Source organism: Phaethon lepturus, unplaced genomic scaffold, assembly GCF_000687285.1.
Source record: "Phaethon lepturus isolate BGI_N335 unplaced genomic scaffold, ASM68728v1 scaffold13102, whole genome shotgun sequence".
Lineage (NCBI taxonomy): Eukaryota > Metazoa > Chordata > Aves > Phaethontiformes > Phaethontidae > Phaethon > Phaethon lepturus.
In genome coordinates, this window is record NW_010522648.1 from 14,332 (window position 1) to 31,291 (window position 16,960).

Sequence of the window (16,960 nt, forward strand, 5' to 3'; positions counted from 1 at the left end):
AGGTTTAATGTCTCCATCCCTTTCAAAAGTTAAGCAAGAATTAGCAAGGGACAACCTAACTTGCTTCTAAAGCTAATGAGAATATATTACAGAATCTAGCTTTTAGCCAAATCAAAGACACCAGTTTATTGAAAATATTGCTCATTGACTTGCAGACATTTATTAACAGCTAGTATCTCATCTTACTTGCTGAAGGTAAGTAGGAAGTTGTTGTCTTATTTGTTCCTGAAGTTGAGGATTTCCAGCAAATAAAGGATTATTCAACATCATCTATAGGACAAAAATATTTAACTTCAAAGATCAAGCAGTAAAAACCACAGGGGGTTTTAAAGACAACCACTTACATGGTAATAGACTAAGTAAATACCCTCACAGAATAACAATCATCTCCTCCTCCTTTGGCCAAAAGTTAGGAACAACCAGCCTGAACATATTGCAGGGCTTTTTTGTTTAGTTGGGTTTTTTTTTTGTTTTGTTGTTGTTTTGGTTTTGTCTTTTTTTTAATCTTTTAACTGAATGAATTGCCAGATACTTGCCAAGATAACCTCATTTATATTACAAGAAAACCCTTTTCTGCTCAACCTCCACTGCAGATTTAAGTGACAGTTTCCCTGTAAACATCACCTGAAATCAGGGATATTTTCCAAGTAAGCATTTAATATAGAAAAGACAACTTTTTTAATCTCAGTTCAGGATTTGGATATTACTGCTTTAAACAACATCTGAAAGCAGTTCTACAATACCATTCATAAAGCAGCATCTGCACTTTTACAGTGAGCATGGGTCACAAAGAGAAGTTAAAGCCAGAATAATGCCTAGATATGGCACCAAATCCCCTGCCTTCTCTCCTCCCAAGCTAATGGAGGTATTTATTTACTTGGAGTTCTACCTTAATTTACAACTGTTGTGGTTTAACCCAGCAGGTAGCTAAAATAACCACACAGCCATCTGCTCACCTCCAAAGGATGAGTGGATGGGGTAAAGAATAAAAAAAAACAGGTAAAACTTGTGGGTTGAGATAAAGACAGTTTAATAGGACAGAAAAAAAAGGAATAATAATAAAAGAATATAAAAAAACCAAGTGATGCACAGCACAATTGCTCACCACCTGCTGACTGATGCCCAGTTAGTTCCCAAGCCACAGCACCTTCCGGGCCAACTCCCCCAGTTTGTATACTAAGCATAGCATCATATGGTATGGAAGACCCCTTTGGCCAGCCTGGGTCAGCTGTCCTGGCTGTCTGCCCCACCTCAGCTTCCTGTCTACCCCCTGGCTTCTTGCTGGCAGGCCAGCATGAGAAGCTGAGCAGCCCTTGACTGCTTAGCAACAACTAAAGCCACCAGTATCTTATCAACATTATTTTCAGTCCAAATCCAGAACACAGCACTATACCAGCTATCAGGAAGAAAATAACTATCCCAGCTGAAACCAGGACAACCAAAGCATCTGCTTTGCCTAACTCGTTCTCATGCTGGGTCACAAGTTTAGGGCTGTACAAAACATACAGAAACTTAAAAGCTATTTTAGAAGCATGCCTGGCATGACATCCAACTACAAATTAAGGAAGCTCATGGCAACAAATTGTTAAATGTAAGTAGGTAGTAATTTCAGGGAGTTAGGCATCAACATGAAAAACTGTGTCATTCACTACAGACAATTGACATGTTGGCACAAGTGAAAATTTAACTGTATCACAGATTCAACTCTTTACTTCAATGCACACAATACATTACTACACCAAACGCATTTACCTGTGCTGCAAGATCAGGATTCTGGCTTAATGACTGCATCATGCTTCTCATATAGGGTGCAGACAACATATTCTGCATAAGTTGTGGGTTTTCTGTTATCTGCTGTAATAAGCTCTGCATTCCTGGTGTGTTGAACATACCAGCTTAAAAAAAGTAAAAGGTCACTTTAGTAAAAATCCTGACTATCATCAGACAAATTAGTCTATCAAAAACTAGGATATAACCACTTGGTTCCTGAAAGTTTTAGTCCCTGAAATACACCTCAATGAGGTTCTGCTTACACAGACGCATCTACCCCAAAATTTAAGGCAGAGGCTGCATCCAACAAGCAGTCCCACTAAGTATTATACACATTATTAGCTGTTTTCACATTTGCCGCCAAACAGGAAAAATACCATCTTTCATCTAGAGATTCCCTACCTTTAAGGCAATACACAAGTACTATTATCACTCAGTTTACTTTTCATGTTTGTTTTTCTACAGAGGACTTTGCTACTTGTCAAATGTTCTATGAAAGCAAATAGCAATAAAAACTTTAACTCAAATTCTCTAATGAAATAAACATTTCGGCAAACCCCCAAGTATGCACAAATATATACAATTGCAATAACATACACACCTCCTAGTCCAGGTCCCAAGTTTGGTACAGTTGAGCTCTGCCCTGTACTTCCAGAGGTGCTATGTCCAGCACTACTACTGCCATGGCTTTCATCACTGGTGCTTGTACTTGTCGTGGAAGTCTGCGAGCTGGACTGAGGAGCCCAGGGATTTGGTAGAGGATCTCTATTTTCTGTACGAGATGGCTGACTGTCCCCACCTGTTGATGCATTGCTTACTAACGAAGCAAATGGGTTACCTCCAAACTACAGAGGAAGGAAAACAAACATGTATCATCTACTAAAGCCAACTGTTTTTAAGTCTGCTAGAAATAGTAAGTTACCTTTCCAAAATTACACATGAAGATAAACACTAGTGGCTCTTGGTAAGTTATGCTTACCATCCTGGAGTCATTCACTGTGAATATTCTGAAAAGATGTCAACATTGAGAGATACGAGCACCTCCAAAAAAGTTAAATCATATTTCTTTTTCAAAGCAGTGTTGACACTACACTAGTATTTTGATCAAGTAAGATTGTATCTTACATTGGTTTCCAAGTTCAAAGCTGCTTCTTCCCCATCGTAGGTTCCAAGTTACTGAACACACCTTTAAAAAAATTTCCTGGACCTCAGAATTTTAAGGCAAAGAATTAAAGAATTTCAAATTTAAGTAATACGTAAATTAACTTTAAAATAGCTTCTCAAACACACAAAGTGTTATCTGTATTTCCTCAAGCTTAGAAGAGCACAGAATTTTTAAAGATCTTTCCTCTCAAGAATAAGAGGCCACATAGTGACTTCAAGCTTCAAGAAGTGTTTTGTCAAACACGTATTTGGAAATTCACATTACTTACATGCTTTTATTTTAAACAAAGCATTTACTTTCAGTGGCATTTGCAATCTTTTCTCACCTGTTCCTGTGCTGCATTCAACATTGGCTCCTGGATATCTGTGTACATACGTCGCAATGCATTGTATCCACCGGGTATACTTTCAAGGTTACTCATGGCTCGATCTTGGTTTCGCATCATTTCCTGCATCATTGCAGGGTTTCTAGCAAGTTCTAGTGTCTAGGGAAGTGGAATGTTTAATCTGTATTAATAAGAAATCCATCTAAAACAAAAACATCAGCATCTGGCAGTATCTCTGTTACCATGTCTAACCCAGTTTCACATTGTGATTGAAGTCAAATCAGGATGTCAGCTTAGTGGGAGTTGACTGAATTAGATATTTAGCCAGCATTGTACCACAACCATCACTGCACTGGCTGGGTATGGAAGCACTTGCTAAACAGAAGGAAAACCTTTAATGAACTATTCTTTTCTTTCTTCATCTTTTCCACACAATATACTCCTACCATTTCTAACATTGTTACAGCAGGCAGCCTATAATATCAACTTCAAAAATAAATACCTACATTTTCAAAAGTATGCATTTGGTTTTTTAAACTTTCCGCCCCACAGCATACCTTACATACCATGTATTTTTAACAGTACTCAGAAGTACCCACAATTAGATAAAATGAAAATGTGTAGTATTTTGGAGAATTACTACTTTTGGTAAAGTCATTGTTGGCTAGACAACAGAAGGTTCCAAGTGCACACAGGGACATCCAACTGTAACCTCAGAAGACATGATTACAGAGTCTTCAGTGTCTTTCAAAACTATGCTGCAGATTTTCTGAATTCAGACATTAACAACTAGAAATACAAAATCAGTTGCCTACAGCAACCTTTTATGGATTTTCTAGCAAGCCTAAATACTTCAAGAATGTTTAAGCACTCAACTAAGCATGTCCAATTCCTGCTCTGTTGTTCACAGTTACAGTATAATCAAAGTTCATGAACTTACAGAGATCGTTCTACATACCTGTCTCATTATATCTGGATTATTCAGCATGTGACTGATTTCTGGATTTCTCTGTATCAGTTGCTGCATTTGAGGGTTAGCCATAATTAACTGCCTCATCAGGTCAGGATTTGAAAGCATGCTCTGAACAAATGGATTTTCCATTATCTGAACCATCATTTCTGGGTTGGACATAAGTTGCCGTTGCATCTGACTTTGCAACTCTGAAAAGTTTGATGTATTTAAGCCCAGGCTACTGAGACCTGCCAAACCTCCAAGGCCACCTTCAAGAGGAGGAAAAAAATATAATTGAACTTTCTGCTTCTAGTATACTTCTAAACACATCCAGGTTCTTTCTAAATACAAAATACTTGAACATATCTTACACTTCAAAATAATGAAAACTCCATCTTTGCAAGGCTATCAAGGAGTTATCCACTAAAAGTTTGCTTCTTTAAACAACAAGACACAGAACTAAAAATCCAAACTGCATCTGAACTATAACTTGTTACAATTCTAAAAGCTTTTCTTTTCATTTTCCACAGCTAAGGCACAATGGACATTTGAGGTGTGGCGTCTTAGGTTCCCTCCACCCCCAACACTTTCCAATGCATTTATAGTAATTATCTGTCTCCTCTTGGTTAGACTATAACCAAGAGAGATCTTCCAATATGACTCTCATTCCCTATTCTAATTAAAAGTAGAGCTGCTCTTCTTACTAATGCACCAAGAACTAATTATGCTTTGAGTTCCTCTCCTTTGCTGAGTCCAAACAAAACTTTGCAGAAGGTACTAGTCAGTTTGAAGAACTGTTTACACCTAAAAAAAGCAATTGCTTACTATGGTTATCTTTCCAATTCTACTTCTCCCCCATCCCACAAAAGCCAATGAGATGAAAAAGAATGAACCAAAAACTCCACTGTGGTTATGATAATAGTATTTAAGTCAGACTGCAGTCTCTGTATTTGTGAAAGAGAAGACTGATCATGCTATCAGACTTGGAACCTGAGAAATACTGAATTTTAAGATTAGCAGTAAAATTAGATTTTCCTGTTTCAGATCTTATCTTCACGGTACAGGCCCAACTTCATCAATACGTTTCTCACAGCAATTCAGATGCACTTTTAAGGAGCACAAGGACACTGGAAAGAGTTTCATTACACATAGTGCTAACATAACATTACTGGCACCTTACTACTGAAGATGAAACAGCACAACTCTGAAGTTCTGCATATAAAATTAAGGAAACAACTTTTCCCTCATAACTTACTGATCAGAAACCTTCTACAACCAATACCATAGATACTTATAATCGAGTTTTTTGGGTGTATGTTTGTTTGGGGTTTTTAAAGTGCTGTCTATGTTAGAATAAAACTTCAGGAACAATTACCTGAATGCAAAAGAAGACACCCACCATGCTACCTAACAAATATTCTTACCCAATCCAAGAGGGTTACTATTTGTTGAAGCTGGTGTTGAGGTACTACTGCTTGATGTTGATGCACTAGCAGTACTCCCAGTCGTGTTTGCTTGCTGAGCTGTGTGGTCTTGTGATCTAAAAAAGCAAGTTTAAAAAGCAAATTTAAATAATGCCTTTAAATACAGGCATAGTGTCATACTTGAGAATCTTAATTTACATTTTGATTCTTTCTCAAAAATCACACTATTCTCTCTAGATGGCTTCCTGTAACAAATCTGAGACATCTGTAATGTCATCAGTTTTTCAGAACAGTAGTTTAAAATATTAAGAAAATGGATGGCCACCACGGCAAGCCACTACCACCTTCTCATCCTGTTCCTGGGATGCCCACCAATGAATTGTTTCCCCTGTCCTTGTTTTAAGGATTCTTGCCTCATTCCACTATACTCAAATATTACTCATTACATGCCTGGAGTGTAAAGAAATGAAGCCTCGCAAGATTTAACGTCAGATTTATTTCATGCCACACCTTTAATAGGATGCCTTACTGAATGCGAAATTCAGTTAATGTCTTATTTCATTAGAAGACAAGTATCAGAATCTCAATAACCTTTAAGACTTCAAGAACAGGGTAAAACCATAGTTAAATGAAGCCAGCATAATTTAGCACTGGCACTAAAGGCTGCCCAAGAATATTAAGACGGTTCAGGACAATGTTACACTCTCTCAAATTTGATTTTCATTGTGCTGGGAATTCTCATTAGCAGGTCTTAGGAGCATATTTTCAGTTTATTCGAGCAAAGCTAGTAGGTGAGAATATTAATGCCTCATTTGAAGACAGGGTAGATAAGTGCAAAGGGTCTGCAGTTTTTTGTTTGTATTTCCTTGCCCGAGACAGGATTAAGATAATGGTAATACACACTTCTAAAATTATTCAAAAATGGTTGGGGAGAGAAGACACGGATTGCAATGCTGATAGGACTGCTGCAGGGATACCAAAAATTCCCCCAAAACAATAAATGTGGCATTGTGCATGGATACTCCTTTGGCTAAAGGCAAAATAAAAGAAGGTACAAGAGACAGGCACTGGTATTTCAGTACATACAGGTAGGTCCAATCTATGAACACTCTGAAGACTGTACAAGTCAAAAGCATCCTGCTGTCACTACTTACGAAGCCTTTCTGTCACTCTCAAGACTGCAGGCAAAATGACAACAGCAGAATACTAGTTTAAGATGCACAGAGCATTGCAACGCTAAAATTGCAATATTAGTTAACACCGTGTATGAGATTAGGATGGCTATCAGGCCTAAATTTCAGGCTAGGGAGGCACAGGGCAGGGCAGGGGAGACCTCTGTCAGTGCAAACAAAAATGTTTTGACAGAGATAGGACTCAAGGACGGAGAAGATAGTCCTGCCAGGATGCAAGCATGCAACTGAAGACATAAATTTCAACAGGTGTCTAAGTTTAACACTAATGCTACTAATGTCAACAGATGCCTAAATTTAATACTAATGTTACTAACAGGCCTTTGATTTGGTGAGGCCTGGAAAGGCAAAGCATATTTCTTTTCTCTCTTAAGTTCCATGCTCTTTGCTTTATTATCTGACATTTTCCCACAAGAGGAGATCCTCACCGCAAACAGGAAAGACTAAGTAGAAGAGCAAGAACACTTTCAGTCTAGAACAACAAACACGTTATTAACTAAGTAAGCTACATTCACTTACGGGATACATTACCCTACTTGATGAAAGGATTTTTAGTTGAGCCTTTTCCTTCTGAGCACTTCCCAGGAAGTAACAGGCAGGTGACATAGCTCAACAGATGCAACTTTCTCATCATCATTTTAAAAGTTGCTTCACCAAAACAAACAAAAAAATCTTAAAATCCAAGTCTTTCTTTCAGCCAGATAAATCAGTTGCACTACAACAATCCTCTCAAAAGTTTTCTTTCCTTGTGTTATCAAAACAGTGATTAAGGATTCACTAGAAGTTTTCGCATGTGAAAAAAGCTGCGCAACGTATCTTTATGGACAGTAAGAGCTGATGCTAAGAACTATGGAGCAAAAACACAGCCACCACTCAGCACTAAAACCAAAAAGTTAAACAAAAAAGCAAGAGACTTGCATTTAGAAACATTAATCCAATTAAAATGCAGTAATACAATTAAAATAAACCAAAGAGCACCGTAACTTCAGAATGTTACTCTGTACCAACTGTGACTAAGGAGCTAAAGTGATTTACTCAAATCCAGGTTTGCCCAACAGAAAGCTGTCACATTAGGAATTCAGAGTATTTTTACTCCTGAGAGGCAAATAGAAGTTCACTCAGTGAGGTTACCTGTTTTGTGTTTTGATAACCAGGTGAACAGTGAGTCCATCATGAATTCCATGCTGAGTCAAAGTATCTTGATCTTTTAAAATTTTTCCAGCAAATATCAACACAAGCTGATCAGTGTGGGACTTGAAACGCTTAGAGATTTCTTCCTTGAACTAAACAAAAAAAGTTATTATACATTTATGTAACTGAATACTGAACTATAATTTTTTTAGTCATTTAAGGACAAGCTGTTTTGCTCACATTTATTACCCCATCTGCACTGCACGTTCCACTTTATTTAAAGTATTTCTAGATTGCATAAAGTTTTTTCAACTTTTTTCATCCATGGGAAGATGCGAACTAGTTATTTCTTTGCCACGCAATAAAAATCAGAAGAGTTCCACACTTAGAGCACTAGTTATATAACTAGCAATAACAAAAATCTAATTCACTTAAAGGCTACTGTGGCTCCAATCAGGCATGCATCCATGACAATAAATACATCCTACTATATATACTACTTGCATATACACACACTGTAAAGTATGTATATAATTATATGCTAGTAAGTATACAAAACTAAATATACACACACACACACCACTGAAGCCATTCAGTGCTGAAAGACTGAGGATGCAGTGTCACAATTACAATAAATCTGTCTACACTTTTTCTGGAAGCATCCTCTCTTCTCAGATGTATTTTTGTTGCCTTCCAAGTGTCAAAACTACCATCCCTTTCCACACAAGCTAAAGTGACCTCTCAGGTTTCTCTCCTTTCTCATTCAATGCATGACATACCTACATGAAGTGGGTTTGCACATACAAAGCAAGTAGAAAAAGCATAGAAAAAGACTTGAAGTTGTAAAAAATAAAGAATGTTTCACAATAGCATTTTCACACCTAGCATATTCACAGAAACTAGTTCATGGTACTCCTCTAGCAACTGAACACAGTAAAAATGATGTAAAATTATGTCAATTTTAGACATAATTGTTAGATGAATCAGTGGAAAGTACAACGGGAATCAGACTGCAACACAAGACTATATCTAGACAGAAGCCTGGTTTCCCTAGGGAGGAAAGGAGAAAGTATTCTTAACCGGAGTGAATTAATTCAAGGTCACAGCCTGCTCAAAGCATGGAAACTTGTAGATTTGACATGAGTTACAGCAAATCTAAAGCTAGTGTTGTTGAAGCACCTTGCCCACATTACCATTCTACCTCAAGTTAACTTGTTTGTGAACTTTTTTTTTAAAGGGCAGGAACAGTGCAATTTTTCACACTGACAACTCTCACTTCTTTTAGCAGCACACCAGCACTTCTTGTTTACACTCTAAATTTCCATGCCAAATATCTTCATATTCACACAACTTTAAGGAACTCAGCCCAATACTCTGCTAAAAAAAAAAATCAGTTTCTTTGTTCTATGTTAATACAAAAAAAAAGTTCCATGAAGCAAGGTAGGACTTCTATTACACCTGCTCAGTTTAATTGCGTCTGAAGGTTTTTACAAGGTATGGGTGGACACCACGGTGTGGATGCCCAGTGCTGAACAAATGCATACTTGTACCTGAGCTAGTTAAAGTAAACATTTTGTCACTAAACTTTAAAGCAAATGTCTGAATACACATGAAGTAGAACAGCTGACTAAAACAGAGACTGTTCAGCACTATCACTTTGCAGAGCAGATCCATACTTTAAACATTAACCTATTAACATCTGATCATCTGCCAAGTTGGCCTAGGAAGGGCCTGGTAAAATCTTCCAGGCAAAGTAAAAATCTTAACATGCAAACCGCCCTTTGACATGTTACCACCATATAATGATTCAACAGCTTTTGCTGACTCACTGTATAGCATCAAAAACAGCAACTGTAATAGCATTACTACGCATTCACATGACAAAGTGCTGTGCAAAAGGAATAAAAAAAAGAGAAGAACAAATGAAAAATAATTCCCCAAATCCTCTCAACCTTGGCTTATTAAGACATATTTAAAAATTGAATTACAGTAACAGTCTGAAACAGGCGTCAGGGAATTAATATCCAATTCCCACTGAAAAGTAACAGAAAACAGGCCCCTAAAACCTGCAACTGCTCTGAAAATACTAAGCTACAACTTTATCTAGATGACAATAAAAAAACAAAGTTGCTGACTCGTCCCACACTGAACTGTTTTGAACACAGCAGCGGATGAGACAGAAGCAAAGGTTTGTTATCTAGAGGGCTGAACTGCAGTTCACACTCCCAGCAGTCCCTCAAACAGTTCTACTACAAAGAAATATTTTCAAATCACATTACCTTTTTCAGCACTACTGTTTCAAAGCACACCCATGATCATCTAAACTTTAAACTGCCATTCCTATTAACATACACAGTTAAGCATATTAGCCAGACTCTAGTTTCTTACACCCACATCCAGCAGTTTCAACAGAGGCTAACTTTAATGAGCTCCCACTTTCTTTTGTACAACAGAATTAATGGTTATAGGTCATCTTGACCGAGAAATAAGGAACCAAACACACTCATGGCAATACAACCACTGCCAACTGTGGTGTCCCTTTCTGGTGAATCATACCTGGTTATCTTATGACTGTGAATTAAAGTGAGTCAGTGAAAACCGGGTTTCACTGCACAATTCTTGGACACTGTACAGTAAGGGGGACGAGACCTTCAGGTTTCAAGAAGGAAAGCACTTTTGTCCCACAGCCCAGTTTGCAGCAGATAAAGTGTAGCTAGAAAGCACACCCAAAATTAGGCTCTTATATAAGCCTATTCTGTCTTTCATGACTCTATGAGTTACTGTCTTCCTGTGCCCTTGCCAATGACGCATGCTAGCTCGACGACCAAATTATCTCTGCAACTAAACCAAACTCATAGAAAACTCATCTCAAGAAACAAATTCAGACTCTTGATGAGCTTAAAAGCCTAACAGCCCATAAAGGAAAACTGCAGCAGTGCAACCTAGTGGAAAGGGCTCAGGACTTGTATTCTAGCCAGTTCCATCCCTTCCAGGCATCCTTCAGCAAGTCACTCCACTACTCCACGCTTTGACTTAGGAGAAATGGTCAGTAATACTTCCCTTCTCCAAATAAGTACTCTGCAATATACTGTTGGAAAGTGGTGTACTTGCAACAGAACTAGCCTGTTCTCTAGCAAGTCACCAAGACTGGAAAAGGCCATAAAAATATCATGTATAAAATGGGATTCTTGCAGTAGAGCTGCTTTTTTAGAATCTAACCTATACTTTCTATTTCACAAGACATCATAAGATGTCTTATCCTTCAACTTAACTGGGAGGAGCTTTGCCAGCATCTGCTTTCCCTGAGGAAACACCAAGATATGAGTAACTGCTGATAGAGTAACTCCTGCTCATGTGACCTTCTAAGTAAGCATCTTTAAATTGTTGGACTTTAGCAAGTTTTTAAATTTAAGGTGACACAGAACATAATCATGAGTGGACTACAGACACTAACGTTCATTTTCACCTGTCAGTGGTAGGGAACAATTAACCCTATCAACAAGAAGTCTAAACAAACACATTTTTCTTCATGTCACCATGTAATCCCCAATTCTTAAGATTTTGACTTAACCTTACTCCCAGGCAGTGATGCTCCTTATATAGCCAAGGTTTGTAGTCACTAGATTGAGAAGCTGACTGACTAAAATAAATATGTAGAATATCTTACCATGACACCTCTATCACAGCTGTTTATTCATTAGAGTTTTCTCTGATGTTGGCAATTTTAAGCAGTACACAGGACGATCTTTCAAAGTTGTGACACCCATGACTGAGGGTGAGGGATGCTAGCAAAACAAACGCACAGGAAATCACAGGAGGAAGGAAGGCCCTATTGGACATGGATAAAGTTTTAAAAGGATTAAAAAATTGAAATATCAAAATGAACTGTGACTCTGCAGAAGAGTGTCTGCGCACAAGACACTTCACAGTGTTACTTAAACAGGTATTTTATTTTACTATATCTGCCAGTCATTTATCAGAAAACACTTGATAAGTACCGTGGTTAAATAACTGATATTTTTGAGTTACATCTAAGCCAACTGTCAGGAAAGTCAATATACCTTCTTCTAACGATTTTTACTCTACTGAACAGCCATCTACCATTGCTCTAAAACAGTTTTATTCAAGTTTCCAAAATGAGAAAAAATAGCTTAAGAAACATGAATTATCAGAGTCTATTGCATAAAGAGTCACACAGATGTGTTTCAATGCACTGAGACAACAGAAAACCTAATGCTAAACAATTCGTGTAATCAGGTGCCTTGGGTACTGTTGTAGTTTAGTCCCAGCTGGCAGCTGAGCACCCACTCAGGAGCTTACTCACCCCTCACTCCCCAGGTAGGATGGGTTAGAGAATCAGGAAAAAAACAACTCACAGGTTCAGATAAAAACAGTTTAATAAGATAGCGAGGAAATAATTATAATATTACTGATAAAGGAATATACAAAAACAAGTGATGCACAATGCAACAATTGCTTACCACCCCGTGATGGACAGCCCGGTCTCCAAGCAGCAATTCTCCCCTCTGCCCCCAACTCCAGTTTCATATACTGAGCATGTTACATGGTAGGGAATAACTTTTTGGCCACTCTGGGTCAGCTGTCCTGGCTGTGCCACCTCCCAGCTTGTGTACCTGCCTGCTGGCAGAGCCTCGGCAGGTGAAGTCCTTAGCTTATTACAAACACTACAACAATTTTGCAACAACTGAGGACATCAGTGTCTTAACATTATTCTCACACTAAATCCAAAACACAGCACTATACCAGCTATTAGGAAGAAAACTAACTCTCTCCCAGCTGAAACTAGGACAGATGGCAACAGCAAGCTAAATCACAATCCTGGAAGAGAACAAACTGGACTCCATTATATAGGTTCAACCTCTTTTGGTTGTACCATTTCAATAACCCTGGGACTACAGAAAAACACTGAGACAGAATTGGATTAAGTTAAAGAACTGAAATTAAAGTGTTCTTATGAAGTAAAACATTACATAAAATATTAAAAGCATACATAAGTCAGGAAAGATGCTCCACTACCAAATCATCCAACCATGCCCCTAACATTTACACCTGTGTGATCTTGATAAGCAGATCAAGATCAAAATCCCAGATCAAGATCTGGGATTGTGAGATCCAGGCACAAATCTGAACCCCTTGATTTACAGATTTAAAGTTTCAACCATAAACTGTACTCAAGTTGTAATCACAGAATACAATTTTATGAAGTCTCCACTTGACAAAAGCAGAGTCACAACACAATGTATACATTTACATGTGTAATTCAGTAGGTCAGGTTTTTTATCTGTAATTCAGTGTAAGCACAGAAAGCACAATATTTATGTGTTCACTTTAAAAGCATACTAACAAGTGTTAAATACACTATTACTGAAAACTGTATTCTGCACTGAAGAGAGATTCCATAAAAAAGTTGAAGTTAAATAAAAACGGAGAAAAAATGCAAAAGACCTAAATCTGTTTTCTGTGGAACTAAACTCAATTTCACAAACTTTTCCAGATGGACATTACTCTGAAATTTTCAGATAGTCACAGGATTGACAATAATTGTCTGCAAGCTTCTGAAATTACTAGTGCAGCTTTGCTATATCCACTCTTTGTTGGCCTACCAGTTAAAAATATACAGCATGGCATGTTACTCTGTTTCAGAGTAGTCATGTTCACAGAATGCACAACTTGGTATCTTGCAGTGTGCGTTGACACCAGTGGACAGTAACTGTGAACCAGCTACAATAAACTCTTGAACTCTGCAAATTTCAACATTGGGCATTACAGGAAGCACACGTTGAAGTCTCATCAAGCTTTAACTCTTCTAAAAAAGTCCCTTCTGGTGTAAACAGTCTAAATGATGAAAGTAAAACTATTTTTCCATGTCAGTGGTTTCTCATCACTCAAACAACTGAAGTCCCTCACTAACACATTAAGACATGAGTTGTTCATAACATGGGTGCACTTTCTCTTTGTATACTGGCTTTACCAAAACACATTGTCAAATCAACTCTGCTGAGCAAGGAATTGCAGAGATTGTATTGCCATGAACTCAGAAAATAAAGCAATGAGGGGATGGGGGAGGCCGGGGGGATGACAAAAGACAAACAGTTTTACTGAGCTAAAGTGTCAGCACCATCAGGGTCAGCTAAAGTCAGCAGACTTACTGGTATTCATCTTTAACCACCATGTATTCATGAAGTCTTTGCACAGAGCAAAATCAGTATCATACCCAGTCAAGAAAGTAATTATTTGGTCCTTGTCCTAATATGGAGCCAAACTGTGCTCAGCACAATCAAATAGGTTCCACAGAAAAAAAGACAGATGGGTGGCACTCACAATCAACTGACCTCCCAGAGTGTCTTTGTACTTGAAGGTTATTTTCTATTCCAACCTTCATACTCACTGTGCTAGCTGCACAACACAGAATCAGCATTAAGAAATCCTATGTTGCTGAAGTCTTCTAACATAAGAAAAAAGCTTCCTTAGACTTAGGATGGTTGCAAACCTGAGTTACATTAACAGAGCAACATCAAATATCCTTTATGTAGCCCTAAATTTGGCCCCGATGACACAAAATATTCACCTAAAAATCTAGATTTTTGTTCTGGCAGTATTCTGAAATGACTACAAGCAAATAAGCAACAAGTCAACTCATCAAGTCATAATACTAGCTACAGAAACATACAACTGAAAGGGTTTTATTTTGCTGTGATTTTAGGGTTGTGTGGGGTTTTTTTTCATCTTGCAAATATGACAGGCATTGCTGACCCACCTATGCCAGCAGAACAAACCATTTGCTGATCCCAAATGCATTTAAACAGATGTTCAACCTGTTCTGTATTTGAGATGTACCTACTTTCAAGGCTGGGTCAAGAAACAGCACACCTACTGTTGATGCTTTATTAGCAACAACTAATTTTTACAGTTTAAGAGAAACAGCCAACACTAGTCACACTACAAGGACAGTGCATTTTTTATTGCTAGCTATGACATTGTCTGGAACTCCAAGCAAATGGTTGACCCACATGGGCAATCTTACTTCTCAGGAATCAAGATAAAACTGCAGATCTAAGCTGTTAACAGCAGCTCCAAGAGAGACCATACTGACAGTTTAAGATATCTGTGGGCAACAAAGACATTTTAAGCAGTGTGTTCTATTAATTACCTAAATTTGCATGGCTGCTTTCAGTAAAAATTCATTCTTGCTAGGTTGTATAACTAATTTTTTTGTAAAGGCAATTGCTTATTTGAAAACCTGGCAGCCACACTGGCATTAACAAGATTGTTTTAAATGTGAAAATAAAATAGATTACAAAATTCACATCTTAAGTAAGCCTGTTTATAATTCCTGAAGTACCAAAACTGTAGCATGCTTTTCAGGACAAATGCAATCCTTGGGTTAGCATATGAATCTCTCTTTAAAAAAAAAACCAAACACACCAAAACCTGCAAAGATTTTTACAAAAACTGTACTGACACTGCTCACAAATCTATGGAGAAGAGAAGTGAAAAACACTCCTTTCAGACTGAGATTGCTGAGAAAGCAGTGGACAACATCAAAAAGCAAACACAATCATTTTACCTTTGGGAGAAATGCCTAGATTAAGCTTGCAGAGAGAGTAGCCTATAGTGTACAATACTGCAGCTGCCAGAAGACAAGAGAGTAGTAGCCTGACCCCTCTAGTAGCTGGAGACAAGACCTCAATAAAACTTATGTCTGGGTTACTTATAAACCAAATGCCAATATAAAAAACCTTGAATCTAAAACAGACCCAGGGAAAAACTTGAAAGAAATATCAGCATCTTGTCCCTTCACAGCAACTAGGTGAAGCAAGAGTCTGATATTCCAGCCAAGCTGCTGGCACTACAATTTACAGTTGGAAGCCTTTACTTCATCTTTTGTATCCTCCTGTGATAACCACACAGTATCTTTCAGCTCATCCATAAGGAAAGATTTCAAGCTCCGTACCTAGACAGCTGTGGCACTCTCACATGTGTAACTTTTAAGTGAGGTCTGAAGTTACCAACCATACCAAAAAAATGTGACAAACTGACTTGCCTCATTCAGAGGCATTTCAATGAGAATTTCAGAGAAATTCTATGGAAAATTAAGTAAGCTCTGAGTCTCTTTCAGAGAACTTCACTTTCTAGAGTATTTTAGCACAGCAATGTCTACACTCTTCACAAGCAGGAGACTCTGGCTTTATAGAGCCTCTACCTTACACTTTGATTACACCTTTTCTATGATTTGTAGCTTTCTAATTTAAATAAATGAAGGTCTAGTTAATACTTGCATGGAAAACCTCAAAGAAAAACAGAAGAGTTGCAGGAAATAGCATCGATGATTCGGTAGGTGTCACTGCTTCTTCTGAGCCAAAGGCACCAGTGGGCACAGACTTTCACAAGAACGCAAAAAGGACCCTAATAACTCAGGGATATCTGACAATACTGCCACGCTAAGTACCATATCAATAACCAGCACATTTAAGTAAAGCAGAATGTGAGCTTTATTTGTACTGCAAAGTTAACAGTCTAAAGACATGACTTCCCTAAAATAAAGACACCTTTGCATGACCTACTCACTGTTTCTAAAGGCAGTTTTAGCTCAAGATAACCACTGGCAACACAGCGCTGAGATGCAGGTGACTGCATGTTTTCTATAGTCATGCTAGCTTGCCAGCCAGCCTCCTATTTTCAGGCTGAGTCAGCTCCACAGGACAACTCACACTCAGCAAATGAGCTACGTCCACCTCCCGGGCCGGGTCTCAGCATTGCAACAAGGAGCCGAGAAGCTGGGGAGGACGAGATGAAGCAGAAGATTTCTTCACTACCCCTACTAGCCTCAAAGGTCAGTAGCTGCGTCCTCCTACCTCCTACTAGCCGGGATCGTCCTGGTACTCGCCCAACAGCGCCCAGAGCAGCCCGAGCGAGCAGGAGCTGCTTTGTCACCGGGAAGGGCCCTCGCCCTGCAGCGCTGAAGGCGGGAACCGCGGGCCT

The 16,960-nt window shown here is 38.4% G+C and overlaps 1 protein-coding gene across 1 annotated transcript in view; it reads right to left on the reverse strand.

The window, feature by feature from the left end:
• Positions 1-16,630, reverse strand: part of UBQLN1 (ubiquilin 1) — a 21,408-nt gene extending 4,778 nt beyond the window's left edge. Inside the window, 8 exon segments of the mRNA XM_010281877.1 lie at positions 187-270; positions 1,753-1,895; positions 2,372-2,615; positions 3,261-3,419; positions 4,219-4,481; positions 5,637-5,752; positions 7,958-8,109; positions 16,547-16,630. Of these exon segments, the coding sequence (XP_010280179.1) occupies positions 187-270; positions 1,753-1,895; positions 2,372-2,615; positions 3,261-3,419; positions 4,219-4,481; positions 5,637-5,752; positions 7,958-8,109; positions 16,547-16,630 (1,245 nt within the window).
• Positions 16,631-16,960: the final 330 nt, after the last annotated feature.